Source organism: Garra rufa, chromosome 25 (genome assembly GCF_049309525.1).
Source record: "Garra rufa chromosome 25, GarRuf1.0, whole genome shotgun sequence".
Lineage (NCBI taxonomy): Eukaryota > Metazoa > Chordata > Actinopteri > Cypriniformes > Cyprinidae > Garra > Garra rufa.
In genome coordinates this window covers 6,730,567-6,749,006 of record NC_133385.1, presented here as the reverse complement: position 1 = coordinate 6,749,006, position 18,440 = coordinate 6,730,567, and the positions used below count along the sequence as shown (strand labels likewise).

Here is an 18,440-nt window from a genome sequence, read left to right as displayed (position 1 = left end):
TATAAGTCATTTTGGATAAAAGCATCTGCTAAATGCATTAATGTAAATCAAAATCTTTATTATTTTTATTTTTAGTTTACCTGCTCGACTCCATCTCTTTGCTTCATTTTCACATAAACCTTTCTCCGTTTAGCAGATATTTATAGATTGAGTTGGCAGCATGAACCTAGAGTGACCGTCATTGTTCTGTCTTCATAGAAAAACTCAAAACAAGAAAGCAGTGTGTGTGTGTGTGTGTGTGTGTGTGTAAAAAAAGAAGAGAGACGCTCAGATGGCATTGGCATGTCACACTCTTTCTCCTTGCGCAATGAATGACTGAATGAAACGGCCATTAACATATGAAATAAATGTTAGCAAACTGTCAGAACGAGCGCCGTCCTGCCTTAAACGATCTCCTGTGAACTGTGAAAAGCGTTGAATTGAAATACTGCATGTGTTCCTCACACAGGCTGCCCTGAACTTTCAGTGCAACGACCCCAGGGATTCCTCAAGTCTCCTTGCCGTGCACCGCCGCCTAGATCTGAAAACACGGACAAGGCACTTAAACGCATGCTTGTGTGTGTATGTGTGTCTAGTGCTCTGCTACAGCATTAGCATTGCTTCCTATGAAAAACAGAAATACAATAAAACCTCCAAGAGTCCTTCAAATCAGTTAAATGCGTCTTTGTAGGTTGAGCTGATCAAGTTAAACATCATTAGTAGAACTATTAAGATCACTAACGTTGAATATTTAATTCTAAAGCATGACGAATGATTGATCAAATCGTGTGTGCAAAAAAACTTAGATGTACACTAAAGAAAGGACGTGAGTCATATCTATAGAACAGATTATCAGTAAGACTGTTAGAGACCTCATAGAAACCGCCTAGAGAATCTAGCACCTGTATAGTGATCAGAACACCATATTAACCAAAGAGTAACACACTAAACATAGAGCTGCAAGCAGCAATTATGAGGCCAAGCACTAGGCAGCAATCAACAAAGCAACTGAAGCAATTACTAACTGAAGCAATTTTAAGGTGATATCAGTCAAAATGGATGAAAAATCATAAAAACAACCACTAGTAATATGACTTAGTGGATTATCACTTTTGACCAATAGGTGGCGCTGTTATCAAATCGATGTGGTGTGTTCAGTGTGAGGTGATAATGACACAAAGTTTGGTGTCATTATGTCAAAGCTTTGCAGAGATAAAGCATTTGAGTCATTTTGGCATCATTGCTCAAATCTGTTGCACTGCTATGCTGACTCGATTTCAGTGAAAATTGGACGATCAGTTGTGGAGGAGTTAGAAAAAGTAGGTTTTTAATATCACTCAAAATTGCAGACAGGAAAGCCAACTATGGCATAATTGGAATGTATGTTGTTGGCATGATCCAAAGAATATTTTGAGACCAGTTTCATTACAACAGGCCAATGCAAGCAAACGTTTTTTTGGAAATATTATTATTAATGAATAATGAATGGTTTATTACTCTTGACTAATAGGTGGCACTGTTACCGAACCATTTCATATATCGACAAAATCCATAACTTTTTGCCAGCATGGTCTGAAGAGTCAAATTTGGTGAAAATCGGACCAACAGTCTAGGAGGAGTTCTAAAAGGTAGGTTTTTAAAATTAGTCAAACTGGCTGACGGGAAGTTCAGCTAATTTTGGCATAATTGGTATCAATGTTTACGGCATGAAACAAGGAATATATTGAGATCACTTTCATTACAATAGGCCAATTTAATCAAATGTTTAAAAATTAGCATTTTTTGAACATTCTTTATAACTTTTGCCTCAACTTTTTGAGCACTGTCAGGGCATTGTGCCAAAGATACATACCAAGTTTCGAAACGATACGACAATGCATTCGTAAAATGTAGCATTTTACGACAGATTTCAAAGTGGCCGAAAGTCAAAATGGCTGACTTTGGAAAATTGGTCATGCTGCACTGAATCTAGAGAGACCAGTTTTGTGATTTTTCAGAAGTTATAAGCAAAAATAGCTATTTTTCATATATCCTGACCACTAGATGGCACTGCACCAAAACAGTACAGGTAGCCTAAGGTCATGCATGTTATAACACACACCAAGTTTGGTGTCAATACGCCAAACCGTTGCAGAGATATAGCCTCACATCCATTTTTGAGTGTTTTTTGTAGAGTTCGTTGATGCGTTAGTTGAGAACGGTTTGACTAATCAACTTGAATTCCATAACTTTTTGCCAGCATAGTCTGAAGATGATCTAAGCCAATTTTGATGAAAATCAGACAAACCGCATAGGACGAGTAAAAAAAGAAAAAGAAAAGGTTTTACAAACTATTAAAAACTGCAAAAAAAAAAAACTAAACCTTTTACATTTTTATTAAATAGTTTGGCCAACTTTGGCATAATTGGTATGTATGTTGTTGGCATGATACGAGGAATATTTTGAGACCATTTTAATTACAATAGGCTAATTGCAATCAAAAGTTTTTTGGAAATATTATTAATGAATAATAAATGGTGTATTACCTTTGACCAATAGGTGGCACTGTTACCAAATTGATGTGGTGTTGTCACTGTGAGGTGACAATGGCACATACAAAGTTTGGTGTAAATATTTCAAAGTTTTGCAGAGATACAGCCTCAGATGCAGTTTGGCACATTTCCAGCAAATTCATTGATGCGTTAAAGGGAAAAAAATGTTCGTATATATTAACACAAAATCCATAACTTTTTGCCAGCATGGTCTGAAGAGTCAAATTTGGTGAAAATCGGACCAACAGTCTAGGAGGAGTTTGAAAAAGAAGGGTTTTCAAAATGGCGGACAGGAAGTTCGGCAAATTTTGGAGTAATTTGTATCAATGTTCTCGGCATGACACAAGGAATGTATTGAGATCACTTTCATTACAATTAAATATTATTAGCATTTTTAAAAATTTCTTTGTAACTGTGCCCTCAAATTTTTTGAGTACTGTCAGGGCATTGTGCCAAAGATACATACAGAGTTTTGTAATGATATGCCAATACGTTCATAAAATATAGCATTTCTAAACAGATTTCAAAATGGCCGATGGACAAAATGTCTGACATTGGAAAATTGGGCATGCTGCACCACATGGAGAGAGATAATTTTGGGAATTTCTGGCCAAACCATTCAGAAGTTATAAGCAAAAATAGCTATTTTTCATATATCCTGACCACTAGATGGCACTGCACCAAAACAGTACAGGTAGCCTAAGGTCATGCATGTTATAACACACCAAGTTTGGTGTCAATACGCCAAACCGTTGCAGAGATATAGCCTCACATCCATTTTTGAGTGCTTTTTGTAGAATTTGTTGATGCGTTAGTCGAAAACGGTTTGACTAATCAACTTGAATTCCATAACTTTTTGCCAGCATAGTCTGAAGATGATCTAAGCAAATTTTGGTGAAAATCAGACAAACCGCATAGGACGAGTTAAAAAAAAAAAAAAAAAAAAAGGTTTTACAAACTATTAAAAACAGCAAAAAAAACTAAACCTTTTACATTTTATTAAATAGTTTGGCCAACTTTGGCATAATTGGTATGTATGTTGTTGGCATGATACAAGGAATATTTTGAGATCATTTTTATTACGATAATTGCAATCAAAAGTTTTTTGGAAATATTATTAATGATTAATAAATGGTGTATTACCTTTGACCAATAGGTGGCACTGTTACCAAATTGAGGTGGAGTTGTCAGTGAGAGGTGACAATGGCACATACAAAGTTTGGTGTAAATATATCAAAGTTTTGCAGAGATACAGCCTCAAATTCGTTGATGCGATAAAGGAAAACCGTTTCGTATATAAACACAAAATCCATAACTTTTTGCCAGCATAGTCTGAAGATGATCTAAGCAAATTTTGGTGAAAATCAGACAAACCGCATAGGACGAGTAAAAAAAAAAAAAAAAAAAGGTTTTACAAACTATTAAAAACAGCAAAAAAAACTAAACCTTTTACATTTTATTTAAAAACTTTGGCATAATTGGTATGTATGTTATTGGCATGATAGGAGGAATATTTTGAGATCATTTTTATTACGATAACTGCAATCAAAAGTTTTTTGGAAATATTATTAATGATTAATAAATGGTGTATTACCTTTGACCAATAGGTGGCACTGTTACCAAATTGAGGTGGCATTGTCAGTGTGAGGTGACAATGGCACATACAAAGTTTGGTGTAAATATTTCAAAGTTTTGCAGAGATACAGCCTCAAATTCATTGACGCGATAAAGGAAAACTGTTTCGTATATAAACACAAAATCCATAACTTTTTGGCAGCATGGTCTGAAGAGTCAAATTTGGTGATAATTGGACCAACAGTCTAGGAGGAGTTCGAAAAAGTAGGTTTTTAAAATTTATCAAAATGGCAGACAGGAAGTTCAGCTTTGTAGTTTTCATTTTGTAGAATTTGTTCACGCGTTATTCGAGAATGGCTTGACTAATCAACTTGAATTCCATAACTTTTTGCCAGCATAGTCTGAAGATGATCTGAGCCAATTTTAGTGAAAATCAGACAAACAGTCTAGGACGAGTTAAAAAAAAAACGAATTTTTCTTTTAGACCTTACGCTTCAAAAGTTATTAGCATAAAATGAGTGAAACTTTGGACAAGTGGTGGCGCTAAAGAGTTCAAACTTGCTGTGGTTAAATGTTGAGAGTGTCCTCTATCTGTGTGCCAAATTTCACAACTTTCCTGCAAGCGGTTCTAGTCTGCCATAGGCTCAAGTGTGGAAGAAAAAGAAGAAGAAAAATAATAGGAACGCCAACGGATACAAAAAAAAACTCAGAACAGCCACGCAAAAAACACACAGAATAGCCAAGAAATGCACTGAAAAAAAGCCCCCCAAAACTAAAGCAAGAGCATAAACAGCGGTAAGTTTTGCACAGGCAAGCAGCACTCATTTTCCTCAGAAAACTGTAAAATCCAGTAATTTGTTCTTGCTGTCAGGGGTCACATTTGCTGCGCACTGCTACGGCACAAACACGCAACTGACAGGCATTAAAACCCAAACACAAAAGGAAATAGAAAAGCTCTTCCGAGTCTTAATGTGGTATAATGCACTGATGCTAATTCCCTTCCTCTGAAAGCCTGAACACGTCATTCCTCATCCCGAGCTTGGGAAAAAGCATCCTTTATTTCTGCCAGCAGCATATGGAGCCCCTGATACAGCTTCAGAGGACAGATCTCGGAGAGATCCGCACCTGACGACTGGAGAAATGAAAAGAGACAGAGACTTGTTTGAGAATAAAGAGAGAACGCTTGTGTTTTAAGACGAATTTCCCCTGAAGGCCGGAGAGACAGGCGGAGAGGTGAGGAACTATCAAATGTGTTATGAGTTATAGAATGAGTTATACAGAGTTGAAAGACCAAGCAGAGCATTTCCCTCTAAAAACCTGAGGTAAAACTCCCTGTTTCTGTCAGTTTTTTCAGTGGCTCATATTCCTGAGTGAAAAACTGTGTAATGATACAGAAATCACTTTTAACACAGTAAGATTGTTGCAAAACAGCAAACTAAAGGGATAATTCCTTCCAAAAAGTACAAATAGCAACCTTCAAACACATATAGAGCAAGATTATATGTAAATAAGGATAAGAAGTTACTGAAGTGGCATGTTTTTGCCATTTTGGAGGTTGAAAAACATGGTCACCATTCACTTGCATTTTTTCAACATTCTTCGAAAATGACAGGTTTGTATAATTTATAAAGTTCATATACACTGCCAGTCAAAAGTTTTTGAACAGTAAGATTTAACGTTTTTTTTTTAAACTCTCTTTAAGCCTGCATTTATTTGATCCAAAGTACAGCAAAAGCAGTATTTTTTTTTTTAATATTTTTACTATTTAAAATAACTGCTTTCTATTTGAATATATTTTAAAATGCAATTTATTCCTGTGATTTCAAAGCTGAATTTTTAGCAAAGTGACACTGAATTACTCCAGTCTTTTGTGTCATATGATCTTACAGAAATCATTCTAATATGCTGATTTGCTGCTCAAAAAAACATTTATTATTATGCTGAAAACAGCTAGATTTTTTTCAGGTTTCTTTAATGAATAGAAAATCCAGAAGAACAGCATTTGTCTGAAATAGAAATCTTTTGTAACATTATAAACGTTTTTATCAATTTAAAGCATCCTTCTAAATAAAAGTATTAATTTCTATAACTTCGTTCTCAAAAAATGGTTTTTGAATTGTAAAGTGTATAATGTTACGTAAGCTTTTTTCAGCCATAAGGGTCAATTTTTTGAGATTTACAGTAATCTGAAAGCAATAAATAAGCTTTCCATTGATGTATAGTTTGTTAGGACAGGACAATATTTGGCTGAGATACAACTATTTGAAAATCTGAAATCTGAGGGTGCAAAAAATCTAAATATTGAGAAAATCGCTTTTAAAGTTGTACAAATTAAGTTCTTAGCAATGCATACTACTAATCAAAAATTACGTTTTGATATATTTACGGTATAAAACGCACAAAATATCTTTATGGGTTGATAATTTTGACCCATACAATGCATTTTTGAATATTGCTACAAATATACCCATGCTACTCGCGACTGGTTTAGTGGTCCAGGGTCACATATTTCTGACTGTTTTATATTCATACTTAGGTGTATATCTAATGATGTCATCTTTGGTCACGCCCCAGTGAACACAGAACCAATCAGAAGCTTCCGTTCATCAATACTGCTGTACTCAGCACAGTAACACACCGTAAACCTGTAACATTTCTTACTTTATCGTGTTTACAAAGTTTTACACCTTTTTAAGGTCTGCAAATTCCACTGGTAGAGAACTGCCAACATGCACACAGATCAATACATTACACTACAGTACAGATCAATAAAGCGCAGAACTGCAGAATCACATGAAGTTTATAGCCTGTAAATTAGATTCAAACACAGCACAAAAAGAGCAAGAGCACACAGCATTTACCCCACCGAAAATAAATCACAAACGCCTCAATTATTTCTCACAGGCAGCAATGAGATTCGATCACCTAGCTAAAGTCTGCTGATTTTCAGTGTCTCCTTTAGCATCTGAGGAGACAATTTTAAAGTCTGCTATGAAAAATCAGATATCTTCATAAAAACTTTGATATTATTAGCTTCAGGAGAAACATCCAAGGCAAAGTTACTTAAAAGAGCCATTTAAACCATTCCCACAGCCATCTTCTGGGTTGCTACACAAACATATATTAATTCCGGTTCTTCCCGTTGGATTTGCTCAGTACAACTGCGTTTACTCAAGAAGTAAAACTAGCAAATAGTGGGGAAACTCTGCTGGGCGTCTTTAAAGGAAACAGAGGCTCCAGTCAGAGCAAACTGTGAAGGCCTGGCTGATATCTAACCCTGCTGTTCAAACACACTCTAATCCTGCTGTTAGATTCATAGCATAGTGTGAAGCTCAACTACAGCGCGCTGACCCGTGCTCAACAGAGGAAAACCACCTCGGATGAAAACTGATCCCAGATCAGCACTCTGAACTCTGACAGAATGATGCGCTCCCAACGGACTCGCAGAAATCCATTCTGGCTGATTCAGAAAAATGGGAATTTTTTTGAAAGATCTTGCCATTTTTGTGTGCATCAGATGGTCAGAGTACTCAAAATTTTTATTGCACTTCCAGAACAAAGATTTACAGATCATTTACTCACCCTCTTGTCATCCAAGATTATCATGTCTGTCTATCTTCAGTCGTAAAGAAATAGTTTTTTGAGGAAAACATTTCAGGATTTCTCTCCATATAGTGGACTTCTTCCCCAGCTTGAGTCATTTAGAGCACCATAGAAGTGTCTTATCTAGTGAAATGATCGGTCATTTTCTAAACAAATTGACATTTTACACACTTTTGAACCTCAAACGCTCGTCGTCTAGCTTTGCGTAAACTCTGTGTATTCTGGTTCAAGACAGTTGGGGTACGTCGAAAAAGTCCCATCTCATTTTGTTCTCCAACTTCCAAATCATTCTACATCTCCGTTTTACCTTTTTTGTAAAGAGCGTTTTTGCATGTTCACTTTGTAAACACTGGATCAGAAGTGATGCAGGATGAGTTCACGCATAGCTAGAAAAGTTTAGTTTTAGTTTTAAATTTTAGTTTTTTATATATGGATGGATGGATGGATGGATGGACGGACGGACGGACGGACGGACGGACGGATGGATGGATGGAAAATAACCAATTGTGACCCTGGACCACAAAACCAGTCATAAGGTTAAATTTTACGAAACTGAGATGTATACATCATATGAAAGCTCAATAAATAAGCTTTCTATTGATGTATGGTTTGTTAGGATAGGACAATATTTGGCCGAGATACAGCTATTTGAAAATCTGTAATCTAAGGGTGCAAAAAATCAAAATACTGAGAAAATCACCTTTAAAGTTGTCCAAATTAAGTTCTTAGCAAAGCATATTACTAATAAAAAATTACATTTAGATAGGTTTACAGTAGGAATTTTACAAAAAATCTTCATGGAACATGATCTTAACTTAATTTCCTAATGATTTTTGGCATAAAAGAAAAATCAATAATTTTGACCCATACTATGTATTTTTGGCTATTGCTACAAATATACCCCAGCGACTTAAGACTGGTTTTGTGGTCCAGGGTCACAATTGTTTGACTAGATAAGACTTGTTTCTCAGCTGGAATGATTTAGAGCCCTTTGAAGCTGCATTTAAACTGCATTTTTGAAGTTTCAACTCACAGGCACCATAGAAGTCCACTATATGGAGAGAAATCCTGACATGTTTTCCTCAAAAAAACATTTTCTTTACGACTGAAGAAAGAAAGACATGAACATCTTGGATGACAAGGGGGTGAGTAAATTATCTGTACATTTTTGTTTTAGCAGTGAACTTCTACTTTAAGACTAGAATAACCCTAAAAAAAAACACTAAGGCTTCATTTTCATACCTGCTACTGAGAGTCGTGCGGTTCGGCTGCTGATGGTGCCCAGATTGTCAATGGTGGCCACGCACTGGTACACCCCGTCATCAGGCTTATTGTGTTTGGAGTGGACCACCGTACTGATGAGCAAAGAGCCATCCGCTAGCTGTCGCTTACGATCGTCCGCCACCAGGTTCAGAAATGTCCCGTCCTTCTTCCATTCCACCCTCACAGGAGCGTCGCTAGCCGCCGAGCAGTTCAGGACAGCGGGGAGGCCACGTACAGCCAGCGTGTCGATGGGTTCAACCGAGAACCGGAACGGGGTAAAGCCTCGAATGTCAGAACCTGAGGACAGAGAGAAGGAAGGTGTTAAGAGGTTTTGAAGGGGTTTTCTACATGACTTTCTTCTTTCAGGTGAATACAATCTGAGTTATATTAAAAAAAAAACCTCATGGCTCTTTCAAGCTTTATAATAGCAGAGAATAGGTGTTAAGATGTTAAAGTCCAATAAAGTGCATCCATCCATCATAAAAAGTGCTCCACATGGCTTCTGTGGGCTAATAAAGGCCTTCTGAAGTGAATTGCTCATCTGGACAAAGACGACGACTTCTTGTCTTCGGTTTCATAGTCAGATGAAACAAAAATTGAATTGTTTGGCCACAATGATGAAGCCTTCATTTGGCGTAAAAAAAGAAGCATCCTTCAACCCTAAGAGCACCATCCCCACTGTCAAACATGGTGGTGGGAACCTAATGTTTTGGGGGTGTTTTTCAGCCGGTGGATCAGGGAACCTAATCACAGTAAACGGCACCATGAAAAAGGAGCAATACATCAAAATTCTCAACAACAACATCAGGCAGTCTGCAGAGAAACTTGGCCTTGGGCACCAGTGGACATTTCAGCACCACAACGACCCAAAACAAAATAGCCAAAAAAAGTACTTTCTATTGATTATTGAGAAGGGTATGAATAATTGTGGACATGCCACTTTTTGTTCAAATGTAAATAAAAGATGAGTAATATTTTTCCACAATTTTCTTATTATTATCTTTCGGGAGAAGCCGGTCTCATTTCCGGTCAAAAAACAAAACAAAAAACTGCTGGTTGAATAAAAGTAACTTTAATCAGAATTTGCTAGAGGTATGAATAATTTCGGGCTTGACTGTATGTGACCCTGGACCACAAAACCAGTCATGCAAGTCAGTTAATTGAAACTGAGATTTATACATCATCTGAACTAGGGGTGTGAACCTACAGTGGTCTTACGGTTCGGTTCGATTACGATTATCAGCCCCGTCCTTGTCCGACAATTTATCAGAGGAGTTCGTGCAGCAATTAAAATAGTTCAGTTTTGGATACTAACGGCAAAGTGGCTAGATTTCGTTTTGTTTCCTTTTTAAGTTAATTTAGAAATATGTTTGGAACATTTTACGTTTGTTAAATTCAAGCTTTTGCTTTTTTAAAGTAATGACCTAACGACCAAGCGGCAACGAGTTGAGCATGTTTGATAAATTTAGCCTTCTCAAATCAACACGACTTGAATTAAATAAAATCCATAGACATACAACACTTGATGCATTTCAGAATATTAATTTAAACATTTAATCTAGATAAATGTGCGCTGTTAGACGCATATCCAATCGTTTGTGTGGAGAGTGAAAGCGAAAGCGGGTTTTGCAGCTGACATGGAAGACATGGAAAACTGCAAAAGGTCTACTATTATTTATGTGCACTCACAATATCAACAAATCGTTATATTTGTGTAAAACGGCGCTGATCCAGATAGACGCGCTCAGTGCTTTCAGCCAGTCTTTTCAACCAAATAAAAATAATGTTTCAGTCTTTTAAACGAATTACTAACAAAAAATAAAGACATTTGTTAAATACACACTGATGTTTGTTAGTTCGTTAAATGCACCGGTGTGTAAAGAAAGTGGCAATAATCCTTTCAGTTAAAATCTGAAGACTTTAAGACTCTGCAAGCCCCCCCGGGTCGCGTGTTCTGGCACCGGGACTGAGTCCGTTATAATCGGTTATGGTCTATTACTGAACCGATACCGAACCGTCCTTGTCTGCATCACGATGCTTCGAAAAAACGATTAATTTTGACACCCCTAATCTGAACTGAATGATAAAGCTTTGTTAGTATGGATAGGTCAATATTTGGCCAAGATTCAACTATTTGAATCTGAGGGTGCAAAAAAAAATCTAAATATTGAGAAAATTGCCTATAAAGTTATTGCAAGTTAGTGCATATTGCTAATTAAAAATTACATTTTGATATATTTACAGTAAGAAATGTACAAAATATTTTTATGGAACATGATGTTTACTTAATAACCTATTTTTTTTTAGCATAAAAAGAAGATAATTTTGACTATTGCTACAAATATACTGGTGCTACTTAAGATTGGTTTTGTGGTCGAGGGTCACATATAGATTTTTTTTTTTACACAAACGCATCGGTTTGCTTTAGAAGACCTTTATTAACCCTCCGGAGCTGTGTTAAACACTTTTTATGATAGATGGATGCACGTTTTTGGTCTTTAAAATACTGAAACCCATTCACTGCCATTATAAAACATTGTATTCGTCTAAAAGAAGTCAGTCATATACACTTAGTATAGCTTGAGGGTGAGTACATTTCATTTTTGGGTGAACTATCCCTTTAAGAACATATGATGTCCAAATTAGAACTTAAAGCAACACCAGTTGCATGCAACAAAAAACCATAAAACTTCAAATTACGCTCTCAAAAACACAAGATTACAGCTTTCATCATGTTCTTTTGTTGGCTAAGTGATTTCCATGCTGAAACATCCACGGGTTAGAGTCCCTCACCTTTCCACTGTGAAACAGCTAAGCAAAATACTTGTGGGGAAAGTTATAAACCGACATAATTGCTTGACGTTTATAGTGACGTATAATTAAAAAACATAACCACGTTCAGCCACCAGCCCGCATTGTTCCGACAGCACTAATGGCCAATTATCTGCACCAGTGGTGTTGTGCGAAAACAATTACGGCAAGACTTTGCGTAACATCGCAAGCAAGCAAACTGCTCCGTACTTTAATTACGTAGGAAATGACAAGCTTCTTGTGTCCAACACAAAGAGCAGAATACATAACAATCTGAGACGGAAGCTAATGTGTTCGCCGCTTGCTTGTCACACAAGCTAATTTGTTTCTAAAAATATGTTTTTACCTGAGAAACAGATGCAAAAGTCTTTGTCATAAAGCACCTTTTGTAATTTAATTTCATTTCTAATGTACTTAAGATGAAAAACTAACGACTGCATGCTTAAAATTGAAAAGCGCTCAAATTTTTGACATGCAAACTTGGGAAACAAGCAAATTAAGCTAAATTCAAAATAAAACAAAGTAAAATAATAAAAGAAAATACATAAATTAAATTTAAAAAAATTTCAATTAAAAAAAGCTAAATTTAAAATAAAATAATTTACTGGCTACGAAACAGGCAAATTAAGCAAAATAAACAAAAATAATTTTATAAAAAAAAAATTATAAATATATTTATGTTGGCTTAAAACAAGTAAATTAAGCAAAAAAAAAATAATAATAATAATAATAATAATTATATATATATATATATATATATATATATATATATATATATATATATAATAAAATACTCCTGTTGGCTAAGAAACAAGTAAATTAAGCAAAAAATTAATTATATTAATTAAATTAAAACAATAAATAAAACACTCTTATTAGCTTAGGAACAAGTAAATTATGCAAAATGTAAAATAAAATAAAATAAAATAAAATAAATACTCTCACTGGCTTAGAAACAAGTTAACTAAGCAAAAATTTAAATTAAGCAAAATAAAAAAAACAAATAAAAACACCCCTACTGGCTAAGTAACAAGTAAATTAAGCAAAATGTTTTAATATAAAATTATATTAATTAAATTAAATTTAATTTAATTTAAACAATAAATAAACACTCTTATTAGCTTAAAGTAAATTATACAAAAATTAAAATAAAATAAAACATACCTGCAAAATTGAAAATAAAATTTAAAAATAAAAAATAAAATAATAAAATAATAATATAAAATAAATAAAATACAATACTCTTGCTTAAAATTAAAAAGTGCTTAAATCCTTGACATGCAAACTTGTGTACTTGCATTTTCTCTATCTAAAAAGGGACGATGCAATGCCACAGTTGCACACTTGTGGCTTTGGATGTTTGTTACGGGCTGGCTGTGAGTAACCGGATGGAGTCCAGAAATGCTGTTGGAGGGCAACAGTGATGCATCCTTGACCCAGAAGCCCCGAGAGCCAGAAAATGAGGCAGTTGGGTTGATAAGTATAAGCTGTTAGCCTTAGTCTGCACACTTTGAGGAAAACCCACTTGAAAAGCGCCTCAGTCAGCGAGACCTCTCAGAAAGGGGCAAGAGCTCTCCAGGGAAACGGCGCACTAGTGAATGAGAGAGATACTGACACGTACAAAGGCCGAAAGAGAACGACAAGTGGCCTAGAACGGCTGGGGAGATACAAAAACAAAATCACGGAAATTGGTTAAAGTGTCACATACTATTTCCTTCCTCCTTCTAACGGACCATGACAAGCTTTAGTTTGACAAACTGTTGCATTGTGGGAATACACATGAGTTGCGCAGGGCTGAGCGTGAAAGGAAACACAATGACGTTGGAGGAGGCGATGCAAGCGGGGATTTGCCATCTCTAGGGCCCTTCATGGGTATCTAGCCATCAGCAGAACATTAAATGCTGCAGTTGCACAGCTTGCTTACTTACAAACCGAAGAAATCCAACCAGTAGACAAAATGATGCTTAAATACCAGCATTTTGCAGACTGAAATGTGTAATTCATGCACCTCTATTGGCACCGAAAACATTTTTTAAATGCAGAAATCATTCGGTAATTTATTAAAAAAAAATAAATAAATAAAAATAAATAAATAAAATAAAATACTCCTGCTAAATTAAGTAAAATTTAAAATAAAATTTATTAAATAAAGATAAATAAATAAAAACGTTCCCGTTGGCTTAGAAGCAGGTAAATGAAGCATAAAATTAAAAGTAAAAAACAATACAATACAATACAATACAATACTCCTGTTTGCTTAGAAAAAAGTAAGCAAAATTGAAAATATCAAAAAAAAAAAAAAAAAAAAAAAATCTTTTGGTTTAGAAACAAGTAATTCAGCAAAAAATAAGAAAAATTTTAAATTTTAAATTTTAAATTAAGCAACTAAATAAGGGAAAATTAAAACTGAACTAAAAAAAATAACAATAAAATAAAATAAAATATTGCTGGCTTAGAAACAAGTAAATTAAGCAAATTTTAAAATAAAATAATTTACTCCTGGTGGCTAGAAAACAAGTAAATTAAGCAAAATTACACTTTTTTTTTATTAAATAAATTAAAAATTAAAAAATATTATAAACACCTGTTGGCTTAGAAACAAGTAAAATAAACAAATAATAAACAAATAATAATAATAATAATAATAATAATAATAATAATAATAATAATAATAATAATAATAATAATAATAAAATACTCCTGCTGGTAAATTAAGCTAAATCTAAAATTAAATTAAATAAATTAAAACAATAAATACTCCTATTGGCTTAGAAACAAGTAAATAAAGCAAAATGTAAAATAAAATAAAATACTCTCACTGGCTTAAAAACAAGTAACTTGAGCAAAAAAAAATATAATAATAATAATATTAATAATAATAATAATAATAATAATAATAATAATATAAAATAAATGAAATAAAATAAAATACTCATGCTGGTTAAGAAACAAATAAATTAAGCAAAGTTTAAAATATAAAATACTGCTGGCTTAGAAACAAGTAAATTAAGCAAAAATCAAAAAAAATAATAATTAAATAAAATTAAATACAATACGTAAATTAAGCTAAATAAAACAAAATAAAAAATAAAGAAATTAAATTAAATACTCTTGCTGGCTTAGAAACAAAATTAAAGCAAACTTAAAAGAAGCTAAATTAAAAAAAAAAAATAATAATAAATTAGACGCAATAAAATAAAACACTCGTGCTGGTTAAGAAACAAGTAAATTAAGCAAAATAAAATAAAGTTAAAAAAATAATCCTATTGGTTTAGAAATAAATAATAATCTGAGTAAATCTGAGTAAACCTAAACAAAATGAAAATAAGACGAATGTGTATAGTTGTAGTAAGCCAAATGAGAAATCTGTACCACACGAAACATACAAAACTAGCTGAATGAGCCTCAGCAGAACGAATCCATAAATGGCTCAATTAGTCATCCCTGCGCATTAAAGTGTAACAGGGAAATGTTTAATCACCTAAGGCACATTTCAGCTTTGTAGACAGCCATTGACTTACATAAATAAAAACCATCACAATTCTCATCGAAATCTCCAAACAGCATCTACACTAAAGACCACGCCATTGTATTTGTATTCCAGACAACTGTCCTTCAGCAGCTTCTATTGCATCTCCTCCCTTCATTTCACATTCACTCGAAAGCGACTCGAATCAGAATTAGAGAGTTTGTGCTTTCATCCGTGTTTTTCCCTTTGTCTTTTCATCTTCCAAAAGCAACGGCTCTTTTCATTTCTACCTGACGCTTTCAAAACGCTTCAGATAAATCAGAATTTGCTCCGTGAACAAACACTTCCAAACATCAGACGCATTGAGGGCAATAGGGAAGGTTTTAATGTTTAAAGCAAAAGTTGGAGCTTAAACAAAGTGCAGGACCTGTCATTAGCGCTCAACAGGTTAGAAATAGCTGCTCCTCACATGTCTTCACACTCATCAACCAGTCACATCGTGTTGTTTTTCCCCCACAAACACTTTTTGCAAGGCATTTGCATGTTAGGATACTTTACCTCATGCTGAGACTCAAGATTATAGATTCAGAGAGAAAAAGCGGCTCATGTAATCCATCTCCATAAGAGCCGTGGGGATGACAGGTGGGCAATAAAAGAGGGGCTCATCTGGGTGGAGTGGGGTTCCTCCCTCAGGAGTCCATTTCTACCTCATAAAGCATGGAAATTGAGGATCCCAGAGGGCACATAGACCACAGTCCATTTCCACACCTATTGGTAACACCCAGAACCCAATACAATCAGAATCTGGGGCAATCTATTGATTGAACAATTGGCTAATTCAATTACCTTATGCCAATTCACAGGTTTTAGTTGTATTTCAACGCACTAAATTTACTCCATTTTTTACTCCTGCTGGCTAAGAAACAAGCAAATTATGCACAATTAAAAAAAAGTAATTTAATTTAAAAAATAAATAAATAAAAACATTCATGTTGGCTTAGAAACAAGTAAATCAAGCAAAAAAAATAAAAATAAAATATAATACTCCTGCTGGCTAAGAAAAAAGTAGATTAAGCAAAAACAAACAACAAAAACATAATAATAATTGAATCAAAAAAAAAATAGAAACATTCATGTTGGCTTAGAAACAAGTAAATTAAGCAAAAAAAAAAAAAAAACAATAATAATAATAATATTAATGTAATAAAAAAACACATTCATGTTGGCTTAGTAGCAAACAAACAAACAAACAAATAAATAAATATATAAATATATATATATATCCTGCTGGCTAAGAAACAAGTAAATTAGCAAAAATAATAATAATAATAATAACAATAATAATAATAGTAACAATTTAATTAAAAAAATAAATAAAAACATTCATGTTGGCTTAGAAACAAGTAAATCAAGCAAAAAAAATAAAAATAAAATATAATACTCCTGCTGGCTAAGAAAAAAGTAGATTAAGCAAAAACAAACAACAAAAACATAATAATAATTGAATCAAAAAAAAAATAGAAACATTCATGTTGGCTTAGAAACAAGTAAATTAAGCAAAAAAAAAAAAAAAACAATAATAATAATAATAATATTAATGTAATAAAAAAACACATTCATGTTGGCTTAGTAGCAAACAAACAAACAAACAAATAAACAAACAAACAAACAAATAAATAAATATATAAATATATATATATCCTGCTGGCTAAGAAACAAGTAAATTAGCAAAAATAATAATAATAATAATAACAATAATAATAATAGTAACAATTTAATTAAAAAAATAAATAAAAACATTCACGTTGGCTTAGAAACAAGTAAATTAATTAAAAAAAAAACAATAATAATAATAATATTAATTTAATTAAAAAAAAAAAAAAATTATATATATATATCCTGCTGGCTAAGAAACAAGTAAATTAGCAAAAATAATAATAATAATAATAATAAAAGTAACAATTTAATTTTAAAAAATTAATAAAAACATTCACGTTGGCTTAGAAACAAGCAAATTAAGCAAAAAAATAAAATAATAATAATAATTTAATTAAAAAATAGAAACAATCATGTTGGCTTAGAAACAAGTAAATTATATATATATATATATATATATATATATATATATATATATACACACACACACACACACACACACACACACTCCTGCTGGCTAAGAAATAAGTAAAATAAGTAAATTAAGCGAAAAAAAATAATTTAATTAAAAAAATAAATAAATAAAAATATTAATGTTGGATTAGAAACAAACAAATTAAGCAAAAAATAAACTAAAATGAACTAAAAAATTTAATAAAAAACTCCTTCTGGCTTAGAAGTAGAAGTAAATTAAGCAAAACTAAACTAAACTAAACTAAACTAAAATACTCCTTCCAGCTTAGAAACAAGTAAATTAAGCAAAATTTAAAATAAAATAAAACTTTACTCCTGTTGGCTAAGAAACAAGCTAATTAAACAAAATTATTATTATTTTTAAATTTAATAAACAAAAATGTTGGCTTAGAAACAAGTAAATTAAACAAAAATTACAATTATAATGATTACATTAATTTAAAAACAATAAATACACATTCTTATTGGCTTAGAAACAAGTAAATTAAGCAAAAAGTTAAATAAAATAGAATACTCCTGTTGGCTTAGAAAGAAATTAAATTTAAAATTTAATTTAATTAAATTAAAACACTCCTATTGGCTTAGAAACAAGTGAATTAAGCAAAATGTAAAATAAAATAAAATAAATACTGGATTAGAAACACTAAATTAAGCCGAATTTAAAATAAAATAAAATAAATAAATAAAATAAAAATATAAAATAAATGAAATTAAATAAAACACTCTTGCTGGTTAAGAAACATGTACATTTTTGAAGCGACCCAAAATATGGGGCACATGTTAATCTACTAAAACACATTTGCCTCCCTCAGGCATTAGATTTTTGCCCTGAAATGGACACCATTTGTTTTCAAGCACAGCTGTCAGATTATAAATAATACATGGTAAATGCATTATACCAATTCTTACGTCAGCTAATTCAGTTACCCTATGGGTAATTCTTGGGCTCTAGTGATAATTTCATTTTCAGAAAGTGGCATAACAATAGGCATATGGGGGGGGGGGGTATAATCATGAAAAATAAATAAATACATAAAAAAAAAAAAAAAAAAAATCACCTCAGGCACTGAAGCCACTTT

The 18,440-nt window shown here is 32.9% G+C and overlaps 1 protein-coding gene across 1 annotated transcript in view; it reads right to left on the bottom strand.

Moving 5' to 3' along the window:
• Positions 1–18,440, bottom strand: part of LOC141301287 (neogenin-like) — a 107,128-nt gene that overhangs the window by 28,398 nt on the left and 60,290 nt on the right. The window contains exon 2 of the mRNA XM_073831541.1: positions 8,931–9,248. Within this exon, the coding sequence (XP_073687642.1) occupies positions 8,931–9,248 (318 nt within the window). The remainder of the gene's footprint in view (positions 1–8,930; positions 9,249–18,440) is intronic.